This window comes from Haliaeetus albicilla, chromosome 5 (assembly GCF_947461875.1).
Source record: "Haliaeetus albicilla chromosome 5, bHalAlb1.1, whole genome shotgun sequence".
Taxonomy (NCBI): Eukaryota; Metazoa; Chordata; class Aves; order Accipitriformes; family Accipitridae; genus Haliaeetus; species Haliaeetus albicilla.
The window spans coordinates 19,413,531-19,425,141 of NC_091487.1; the positions used below are offsets into that span (position 1 = coordinate 19,413,531).

The following is an 11,611-nucleotide window of genomic DNA, read 5'->3' on the forward strand; positions in this document are numbered from 1 at the left end:
CTTACCTCTTGATATTCTCAAGGAAAATTGTTTACTGTATATAAAAAGTAATTATTTGTGTAGGAGGGAGGATTTATGGGTTTTATTTTTGTGGTGTAGATACCTTTGCAGTAAAATTGCCTGGTTACAATCCATTCCAATTTTCTGCCATCTTTGGATTGTCAGCTATCGTTTGAGATGTAAAGTGTTATTTTAGCATTGCGTGTCACTATGTCTGTCACTGAAATGACATTCTTGGTAATATTTTAAGATGGTATTTTCCTTTCTTAATCCACAGGATTATTGTGGGCTTTATGAACCTGGTCTCTCTTTCCTCTCCACTCCACCTCTGCCCCACTTCTTGGCATGTAAAATGCATAGAGACTTAGGGATACAGAAAGATATTACCAGACTGAACTACTGGTGTCTGCTTTTTCAGTTTAAAAGAACCTAATCTAAATAGCCTTAAATAATATCTGTTGTTCTTTCTCCAGATTTGTCTTCGCAGGTTAAAATGATAGGAGGAAAACAAAATTTTCTTCTGCTGAGTACGACAGATACTGTTGAACTCAGAGGAAGCTTAGTATGATAATAAAAGTTGTGATGGCACTGAAAAAATACATAAATTGAAGTCTTAAATAATGAGAAAGTTACCAAGTTCTTATGCTTTTGAAGGTCTGTGCATACATTATTTGGGTCAATTTGAATTAAAGTACTTCCATTTTTTCTTTCAAAAGGGAGGTATCTTTTCTAACATGTATTTTAGAACATGTTTAATTGTAATTTTCCTTCTAAGATATAAGAGGAGAGGAGACTCCTGTCTTGGCATAGATGCAAAGAAACAGTGTATAACTTGGGACAGTTCTGCATCAAAAAGGAAGCAATTACAGAGGCGACCTGAGCGCTATTTCACAAAGAACCATGTGAAGATGCTGAACACAGATGGGATTCCTGTTTGCAATAAAGGTTCTCCATCTGACCCAACTGCTTTTATACCAGTTTTCCAAATGGAAACTGATGATCCTTCTGACACAACAGACGTGAATCCTCTTGGGATTTATGATCCATCAACTACAGTGTGGCTACAAGGAAAAGGGTGCAAGAGTACAGACCATGAGCCTGTAAATACGCAGCAAACAATTCAAGAGCCTGGGATAAACATTAACTCCATTCTAATGACAAAAGTGGAAGAACATAACAAGAAAGTCAGAGAAAACCCGAGAGATATTAATGCTTGGATGGAATTTGTTTCTTTTCAGGTATGTAGTCTGACAGACCTAGTTGTTTATTGTAAATAATAAATACATGAATGTTATATTGTAGTTTAATTTGTTTAGGAGTGTATATCTTCTATAGGTGAAGAATGAGCTGTTAATTCATCTTCACAAACGTCAGCATTCTCGTGATTCTAGTGATGATTCTTCCTAATGTTGTAATGATTTTTCTTTTTGTTTTAAGGATGAATTAATGAGAGGACCTAGCCCTTACGCCAGTAAAGGAGAGCAGGAAGTAAGAAGAAAATCACTGAAGTTAATCTTAGAAAAGAAACTGGCTATTTTAGAGAGGGCAATTGAAAGCAATCCAAGTAATGTTGATCTGAAACTTGCCAGGCTGAAGCTTTGCACAGAATTCTGGGAACCACCAGCTTTAATCAAAGAATGGCAGAAGCTGATTTTCTTACATCCCAATAATCCAGAGCTGTGGAAGAAATATCTCCTGTTCTGTCAAAGTCAGTTCACTACCTTTTCTGTTTCAAAAATCAATAGTCTCTATGGAAAATGTTTGACTACATTGGCAGCTGTACAGGATGGCAGCATGGTTTCACATCCTCTACTGCCTGGCACAGAAGAAGCTATGCTAGGTAAGGTTCTTTCTATTTCGTGTTACGGTCAGAATGGTCTTTGTAGGAGTTGACTACATTCTCTATAAGAATAGACTTTCCTCTGTATTACAGGAAGTTTTTATTCTCTTTGAAATGCCTGGCATCCTGATTTCTTAGCTGATAATTAAAGTAGATATTCCAACCAAATATGGATATAGCAGATGCTTTCCTTCCCCAGGATAGTTTGTGATATAACATCCAGTAAAGTCTAATGTGCTTATCAGTTTACAGTACAAGTGTCAAGGTTGGAGAATTGCAGCCAATAGCTGAGAGATATGCTTTTACCTTTTAAAAATGTTTATTTAAAAAAAGGAAAAAGATTGGCTTGTGAAAGAAACAATTATCTCTTGTTAAAAAATTTTATAGTTAATTACTTTCATCCAGAAAAGAGAAGGGACATTGGAAGTCTGATGTGAAATTTTCTTGAGCATCCCAGTTCGTAGATGGAGAATTCTAAACTGTAATACCATGTGGTTATGCCCTTTGTATTTATTGTGTGCATATATCTACCATTTATGATTTATTATATAGTTATCCCTGGAAGGAAAATTAATGAGATGGTTAGGATGGTGGTCTGGATCCAGGGAAGAAACGAGTTCATGCTCAGTTCTGGCATGGGCTTTAAATTTATTTGGAGCTAAATGACTTAACCTATCCCATTTCAATTTTGTTTCTCTACCTTGGGGTGGGGGGTCATTGTGATTATTACACTGAGGAGGGGGAAATACTAGTGTCACCATGAATGTGTTTGGTTTTTTTTTTCCTTTTAAAATTTGTTTTAAATCTTAGAGGAGACTATTATGAAGCAGTCCGCATTTCTTCATGTGTGGCATAGTCCAAGGAACCTCCATGTTTCCTCTGACTGCTGTTTGAGCAGTGGTGCTATCTGTTATGCAATATCCAGTCTGGACTTACAGATTGAGATGCTGGGTTACAAATTAGTTTCAGGTGTTCAGATCTCTTATGGTCTTTGGTTGATTCATCTTGGATCAAGCACTGGAAAAAGTGCTGTAAAGGAAAAATCCTGTGCTGGCAGGTGGATATTGTACTGCCTGATAGCTTCTAATTGCTTCTGCCATCTCTGATTTCCAACACTTCAGTCACTTTGTACAGTAACCACAATGAATGGTTCTTAGGACAAATGTTTTATGCAGCATCTATTTTTTCAAGCAGGAAGGTTTTTCTTTCATTTTGATTCCCTGCACAGAACATATTTGACTCATCAAATACTGTTTGTCAACTGTTATGAGAAATTTGGGTTTTTTTTAATGGACTTCCTTTAACTAGTTAACTGTATTAGATTGACATTTTTCAAAATACTTGTTTGCTGGCAATGTCTGTAGATAGGTTAAAATGAAAATGAACTTAACTTTGTGTTTCTGTTCCATTCTTAATGTCTTGTTCTGTATTAAGACTATAGTGATTTGTTTATGAACACTGCTGAAGGTTTTGGGGTTTGGTTTGGGTTTTTTTTGTTTTGTTTTTTCACCCTTTGGAATTCAAGTGATAGGAGTGGAGAAATTTCTTGATCTGAGATTTTTTTTTTTTAGTGACTCAACTACCTAATTCTTGGGCTGGATTTGAAGTGTTAGTGTACTTATTAGGAAGATTACCAAATTGTTCGTTAAGATAAATATACAAAGAGTTTCACAAATTGATTATGAGATGAGTAGCAGTGTGGATGTATAGTAGGCTTGTATCTTCAATCTTTGACCTTTGCTAATGACGAAGTGCAAGAGCTAATTTTAAAAAGTGGTGGACTGTGCCATCTAGTGTTCAATTCAGTACGCTGTACTATCTGCTTGGAAATAGGTGGGTGTTTTTTTAAAACATGACATTTAAGAAAGCAGGTAAAATTAATTTAAAATTATAGACAATTTTTTATGTAAATTTTGAGATAACAGTTTGTAACATTTTAAATTTACTAGGAACTGATAATATAAGGCAGATGAAGGTAAGTATTCTCAAATTTTGCTGTGGAAAGGGAGTCCTGTTTTTCAAATTATACCTACTGGTTGGGGAGAAACATCCTTATCCTTTAGGTCAGTTCAGCTGCAGAAGTATCTTAGCATCATGGACTGAATTAATGCTGTTTTCAGCTTTTAGCACAGAGAAAATGCTGATCTTTGCATTTCTTCAAATAACTTTTTTATCATGCAGAAAATCTTATACTGTTATTTATTTTTGGCTCCAGTTTGGCGCAAGTCCTGATGAGATATTCTCTACATTCAGACTATTTTAATGAAAGTTCATCTGTCTGAAGCTGAGAAACTAGGAAAGGACCACTTTTTCAGTGTCAGTTGGACACAGTGCCTAAATTGGTGAAAATACTTTGGAAGATTCTATTATATACTTAAACATACTTTTTGTTGTTTAAATGTCTTCAGAAATCTCAGAGTATTTGTTATCAGAAACAATCATTGGCTTTGCAGGAAAATCAGATGAAATGCCTAGTTTGTATATTCTAGCTGAATTCAGATTTTTATGTGCACACATCTGATGTAAATCTGAATGCAGGTATAAGGAGTAAATAATTTGCCACTTAGTATTAAAAAATAAGATGATCATTAGAAGAGATTGATGCTAACCTATGTTGTAACATGTGTGTATCTAGACATTTAAATATTTTGATTGTTTAAAACCCTCCAAAGCGAATGCATTTAGTGAAGAAACAATAGTTTTTGAAGAACTGTTTTCAAAATTACCAATGAACTACTTAGGCCTTGATTTATGGGTTTGGGTTTTTTTTGCAAGCCAATTAAGATGATAATTTAAAGCAACTTGGTTTTTGAACAGCCACTGTTTTGTTAAGACTTGAGTGTAATTTGAAGTGATGGAGTATCTCTGAAATGTACTTGAACTGCCTAGTAATAGATGTGTTTATAATACCTGTTATTTCTCCAGCTCTTTCATTTAAGATTCTTGTTGCAAATATATGAATAGAAAAACTGGGACTTTGCTTCCCTTTTTAAGATGAGACTTGAGGCTCAGTGTTTGGAAGGGATATGGCAGTGATGACAGAAATAATTTGTTGAAGAGCAAGGGATAGGACTCTTCTCTACTTTCAAGTAGTAATACTTTGACCAAAAGACCGGACTTCTCTTAGCTGAGTTCTTATGTAAAGGAAAATAAAATGGGAATGACAGTTGGAATGAAAATGATGTATTCCCAACATATTACCAGTGTAACTATGTAATGCAAAAATGAGACAAAAAGGATTTTTGTTGTAAATGTTTACTGTGTGAATTGTAATAATGCCCAGGATCTTCAAAGAGGACTATGACCCACTCTGACAGATGTTGGATAAACTGAAGTTGGGACCATTGCATATAATTTTTATTCATCAACAAGGATGGTGCATGTATGGCATGAATAAAAAGTCATTTCTTTGGCACGTTCAAAGTGGGAGGTCTTAAAATTAATTAAACTACAACAATTTTGACATGCATTTATGCTAGTTACTTCCTGTGTTTTGGACTTTGATACTGCTGCAAAACAATTATGCTCTACAGCACTTCGTGTATGTCTTCTGTAAATTTGTGGGCTGTAATAAAATACTTTGCAACAAAATTTGAAATATTAAAATTTTATCTTCTTTACTTTACAGCTATATTTATTCAGCAGTGCCACTTTCTGAGACAGGCTGGCCATTCTGAGAAAGCAGTGTCTTTGTTTCAGGCTCTGATTGACTTCACCTTCTTTAAACCTGACAGTGTAAAAGATCTGCCAACAAGGGGACAGGTAGCAATTTCCATTTAAATGGGTGTATGTCCTTGTGTATTACAGAGAATGCTGTAACAGAAAAATGTTGATGATTTTTTAAGGACATAGGGAAATATTTTGAATGGCAACTTACTTTGCAGTTCTTCAAGGTGATGCTTGCTTTGGAAAAATGCTTGTGGGTCCTCTGGAACTGCATGCCAAATGGCTGCTTCTACTGTACATGATAGAAGTATGATAATCAGTCATTTCATGTTTTCTTTTTTACTAATTAAAGATGGAAAAAAATGAGCTGGCTGACCAATGTCTGTGCTTAGTTAGCACTTCCCCTGCTTCTTTTCCCCAGAACTGCTGTTGTTTTGTTACTGTTGATGATGAAAGCTGCTAGGACCTGTAATCTACTTCTGTTCTAGACAGTTCTTGCAAACGTTTCTTTGGTTCTCTGTTACCTGTTGTTTTCACTAATTCTTTGATGGCTACATTAGGAGCACCTTCATGCTTTAAAGTATCTTTTCTTTGACCTGTGAGATTCCATTCAGCTTATTCTGTTAAAGTACTAAATCACTTTTTCTCTTGATTTGCTCAGGATAATGTTGGGTGTGCACCTCAATAATAATCAGTAAGTTAATATTTAGAGGGGGCTGTTGCCACTGTAACATCATCCCACTGGATTGTCAGGAGCTGCTTCCTTTTTAATGAGGGGTAGGGAGGCCCACCGGTTAGGCAGCTGGGCTGCCATAGAGGACAGAAATTGAATTTCCTTCTGTTACCTCACCTCCTTGCCCAGCAACCACTACTGAGACTCCAAGTTTTGCTCTCTAGATTAATGCTGTTGCCCACCAATGGAGCAATCTTGTAGTTTAAATAATAGCGCTGTCCTCTTAGAGAGCCAAAAGTTTAGAGTTCAGTCATAATTATCATGCAGGATGGGAGATTTGATATAGTTACACAGATAAAGCTGGAGTTATACTTCCAGTCATTTGAAAAACTGCAAGATTATCTGTAGTGTTTAAAAACTCTTAAGAAAGCAGGATAGAGAGGAACCTCAGTTTAAAAGGACAGTGTTTAGATTGGAAAGTGCAGTTCTTGAAAATAGGAAAGTGCCAGATTTACAGCTGATCACACATTCTGCCCTCTTACAGAAGCGTTATGACTCAGTCTTGAATTACTTGTTTCTGTACTGTTCTCACAGTTCACTTTCTCACTTGGAGCAAAGAATAAATCCATGAGGAGCAGAATTAGATTTTGCAGTTACTGTAAGCCCTGCATGTTCTGATATGTTGATGCTTGATTTTTCTTAGAGTAAACTTTATTGTTAATACTAGTATTAACAGTCATATCTCAATGCCCAAGCCAAGGTTTGGTACGCAGCAGAAGCATACAGTAGGAGAGAGACTGTCTTAGAGCTAAGTGTACGCAAAGCAGGGGAGAAATTGATGAATCTAAAGATGACAGATTGCATACAGGCAGTGACAAAGTCAGGACTAGAACCCTGGACTTCTGATTCACTGGAAAGTGCCCTGAAGTTGTTGGCCACCCTGAAACCTGAGAGATGAAAGGCCTTACTGATCTTTTCCTCTTGTCCTCAGTCCAATCGTATTTATGTCCAACTGTAACAATTTGATTTGACCATAGGTATATGGTTGTCAGAATTGCATTCCATTAGCCAAATTCTTCATGACCCCGTGGAAGACAGGGAGAAGGAGAGATTTGGTTTCTGAAAGCCATGTCTTGGGGACTTTGGATCCTTATCCTTGAAGGATCTGTATAGGACATTAGGCAAAAAAGTCTTGGGCTTTCTTTAAAGCCTTTTAAAAACAGCCTTTATATTCATGAGAAGAGCTGATGACAGTCCTGCTGTGCCACAGGCATAATTGAAGTACTCAGTTGTTCCTGCTGATCCTTAAGCAGCATCTGTCAGTCTTCAGATACAGAAGTTGCAGCCAGATAAGTGATTGTAGGGTCTGGAAAACCTAAGTTGAGCCAGGTAGTGTCTGTACAACAGTAAAAATGATTTTTCTATGTTTTGGTTGTCCTTGCCCAAAACAACAGGTGGAATTCTTTGAACCCTTTTGGGATAGCGGAGAACCACGAATTGGAGAAAAAGGAGCAAGAGGCTGGAAGGCATGGATGCATCAACAAGAAAAGGGTGGCTGGATTGCTCTTAAGCCTGGTATGCCTGTGTCAATATGTGTAGTTGTATGCCCATGTGTTCTTCTAAACATTTTGATTAGAATGATACAAGCTGTTTCTTTTCATGTTTTTGCATGCAAGTTTTAGAAAATATTTACCAAGATTAAGATAAAGTATTTCACACTTCACAGGAGAAGCATGTGTTGAGTGTTCAGTGTACGATATTGTTTATGGAATCTTGTTGTCCTTCCTAGGGATGAGAATTAAGGGAGAGGATAGCATATCCTCCACCCTGTGCTGAAAAGGCTAAAGGTGTGAGACCCATGCCCATCTAAAGTGGAAGGAAGCTACTTCCCTTAAGACCCTTTCATCATATTGGTAGACCAGGTGGGATTATAGTATTAGATGACAGTTGCCTCAAGGATTCCTCACTTAATGATTCTATTTCTAGACTCAAACTTCACTCTCTTATAGCAAATATATAGTAGAAATAGGAGGAAAACCTTTCCTTTCTCTTTGTGATACAGAAGATTGAAGGAATTGCATCTTCACTTGGCTGGAGTGCTTCTGGGTGAGCAGGGATGTAGAAAATGCCTCCCTGCTGCTTAGTCCACATGGCTTCTGGTCTACAGTGCTTCCGTTAATATCAAGGACTATTTCTCAAACAGATACATCTTGAAGGGAAGCAGGGGGTTGGAATGTCTCTGACCAAAGATGAGCTGTCCCTGCTTTTGCTGTTTCTGCTGCTGTAGCAACTCTAATGAAGCAAGTTTGGTTCTGCTTTTAGCAAACAAAGAGACTGAAAAATGATCCTGCGCTTCCCTTGTCCCTGGATTAAGATGGAATTTCCTTGCCCCTTAACTGATGTCAGCAGTTCCACTGCTGATGGCTATAGACATTTCGCCCACAAATTGAGAAGGCTTAGTATAGAGAGAGGACCACTGCCAGTCTTGGGCAGGTCCAACATATATCAGTGCTTTTCCCCATGTGTGTCAAGCCCAAAAGTGCAATCTATGATTCAGTGTAATCTCTAAAGCAGTCAATTTTTTTCAAACTTTGGTTAGATAGTGGAAATGTTGTCATTTTTTGTGAGTTGCTGACTAAAGGAGAGGCTACAGGTCACAAAAAATATAGAGAGATTAAAAATCTTGCCGCCACCTGTTTGTTTTACCTGAAATTTAAAAATTGGGAGTGGGAGTGTTTCACCTAGTTAATGGCAAATGTCAGGATCAAGAATTTGGAGGTGGCATAGAAATGGCCTGATTTTTTGTACCAATAAAAAAATAGTGCAGGTAACCTTAAATTTTGAGGACTTTTTTCCTCAACAAGAAAGAAAAAAGTATTTGAAAAATCTATACCAGCTTTCCCTTAGTCTACAGGTGCTCATAGTTTCAGCACAGAATTAATATATTTCTGTTAGAGGAAAAATACACTAATTGTATCTAATAGTCCAGAAAAATCATCATAAAAGTGGGATGTGGTTAAGTGCTTCCTTTTGTGTGTGTTTAACTATGTTGGTTGTTTTAATTACACATTAATTAAAATGTTGAAAATATCAGGTATTTTAAAGCAACATTACCAAGCTTGGTTTGTGATGTTTAACATTATTTTACTCACAGTGGTTTTCTCAAAGTGTTTTATGCACACAAGTAATTCATAGAGCACATATGAGATTGTATGCCTGGGTATGAAGTGAAGAACCTAAGTTTCACAGAAAGATGACTGACTCTTGGCTGTTGCTTGCAAACCGCTGTTGATAAAAGTGCTCCACAGCCTGTCAGTGTTTTCTTTTCTCCTCTGTGGGGAAGTTTGAATGCTGGCACTGATTCACTGGTTCAAAAAGTTTGGAAACCTCCTACTCCTACAGAGTTGGTGTCAAAACCCAGAACTGTGATGTGGAAATTTTCAGCTCTGTCTTGTGTTTTTCAGCTCTGTCTTGTGTTTGTCTTATTAACACTGTGTTTGTTTACATTTTTAAAGTAGTTAAATTATATATCAAGTCTGGCCTTTAGATTTGGTGGATTAGTTTTTCTTTTATAATTTTGTGTGTGTGTGTATGTCTTGATTTGGTTTTAGATGATGATGATGATGAAGAGATAGATGAGGATCAAGAAATAAAGGATAAAAGTCTCCCCAAGTGGCATATTTGGTTGGATATTGAATATTCTCGTGAAGCAAGGCATTGGTTACCTTGGAGGCCAGACAAAACCAAAAAGGAAACTGAAGAAGATTGTGAGGATCCAGAAAGACAGGTCACTGTGATATAATAAAACAAGGGGAGATGATAAGGCGAATTATCTTTTCATTTGAATTTATTGCCAATGGATATTTTAAAGGAGTAGTTCTTTTCTTCGTTTGGAAAAAGTTCTTTTCTTTGTGTGGAATTCAAAATTTACCTGAGGTTTTGTGTGGAGACTTCTGAAATCCATGGGAAGCTCATGGTAAACTTTGGAAAGTGCTGTAGGCAAATAGTGTGTCTTTGCTGTTCTGTGATTTCTCTCATCTGTATGTGGAAATGTCTCAGAAATCTGTGTTTAAGAAGATATATGCATTAAATAAACAAAGGTTTTGTTGCCTTCAAGTCAGATAGTTGGATTTATTTAACTTTTTTTTTCTTCTTGGGAGATAGTTCAAGCCAGACATTGATTTTCAAATAAAAATGTGTTAAATGGCCTAAGCTATAATATCTTTCAGACCTTTAGTGTGTAAGTTTTCTGTGGGGGTCTTTGATACTTAAGGGCAAAGAAATCTCTTGATAGCAGATTTACAGTCTGACTGGAAGAACACATTGCTTGTTTAACTTGTCTGTTTTTAATTTGAATGACATTCTGTTACCATTTAATAGTAATTATAAATCTTTATTAACGTGAATGACAGGTTTGCTATTTTTATTTGATTGCATAAATTAATGGAGTTTGTTTTAATTTGGATTTTTTTTAGGTATTGTTTGATGATCTTGGACCATCTTTAATCCAGCTTTCTAATCCAGATCTTCAACGTCAACTACTGTACTCATTTTTGCAATTCCTGGGAGTTCCATGTACAAGTAAACTCTTTCCTTCCAACCTCTATATTGCCATGGATGAAAATAACATCTTTGAGAGTGTGCTTTCTGATGAAAAGCCACTGACTTCTGTTAGTTTTCCACTTTCTGGATTCAACAGTATTGGTCATATGGACACAATGCTACGAGGGAGACATCACATAGGCCACTGTAAAGAAGGAGAGGAGTTCATACAGAATGTTTTTCATGTTCTATTCCTGCTATTTTCAGGAAAGGAAAAGTCTAACCTGTCCATTTGTTGGTTACAGTATGAAATATCTAAGGTAATGAGGAATCTGCATATAATCACATTTGTGATGAGTGGCTTTCTTGTGTATTAATATTTATATGGAATTAAAATAAATATTCCTTTTGTTTAGTACATGCTACACAGTGGCATACATGTGACAAAATCTTTTTTGCAATTTTGGATAAATGTTATTATATGATACATTGTATGCTAGACAGGAATGGATGCAAGTAATTTTTTTACGAGGCCAAGTGAGTCAGCCAAGTGCTTTTACCAAACTATTCTAAGTGCGTAATCCCCAATACCATGATAAGAGCACCTTATCAAGAAACTTACTACTTCCTATACAAGTTACATTTATAGTGTTATTGAAGGAAATAACACCTTTTCACTTGACTATGGATTTATTTAAGTAAAAATGCTCTAATAGATGCCCACAGAAGGATGAGAGTCCAGGTTGTCTTCCTAATGCTTCAGAAAGTTTAGTATTGTGTTTCCTTATGGAGAAGTTCCCTGTCTCTTACCCAAATACTACCTGACCAGAAGATCTGTAATCTTCCTATCCAATCTCCAGATCTGTCTGTCAGCACATTCCCCACTGTGA

General features: G+C 36.4%; 1 protein-coding gene across 5 annotated transcripts in view; it reads left to right on the plus strand.

Annotated features, from left to right (window-relative positions):
- NRDE2 (NRDE-2, necessary for RNA interference, domain containing) overlaps positions 1–11,611 on the plus strand; it is a 34,986-nt gene that overhangs the window by 13,133 nt on the left and 10,242 nt on the right. For all 5 annotated transcript variants that reach the window (XM_069783654.1, XM_069783658.1, XM_069783655.1 and 2 more), the window contains exons 5-10: positions 776–1,238; positions 1,438–1,840; positions 5,469–5,602; positions 7,634–7,754; positions 9,791–9,966; positions 10,655–11,041. In XM_069783654.1, coding sequence (XP_069639755.1) covers positions 776–1,238; positions 1,438–1,840; positions 5,469–5,602; positions 7,634–7,754; positions 9,791–9,966; positions 10,655–11,041 — 1,684 coding nt within the window. The remainder of the gene's footprint in view (positions 1–775; positions 1,239–1,437; positions 1,841–5,468; positions 5,603–7,633; positions 7,755–9,790; positions 9,967–10,654; positions 11,042–11,611) is intronic.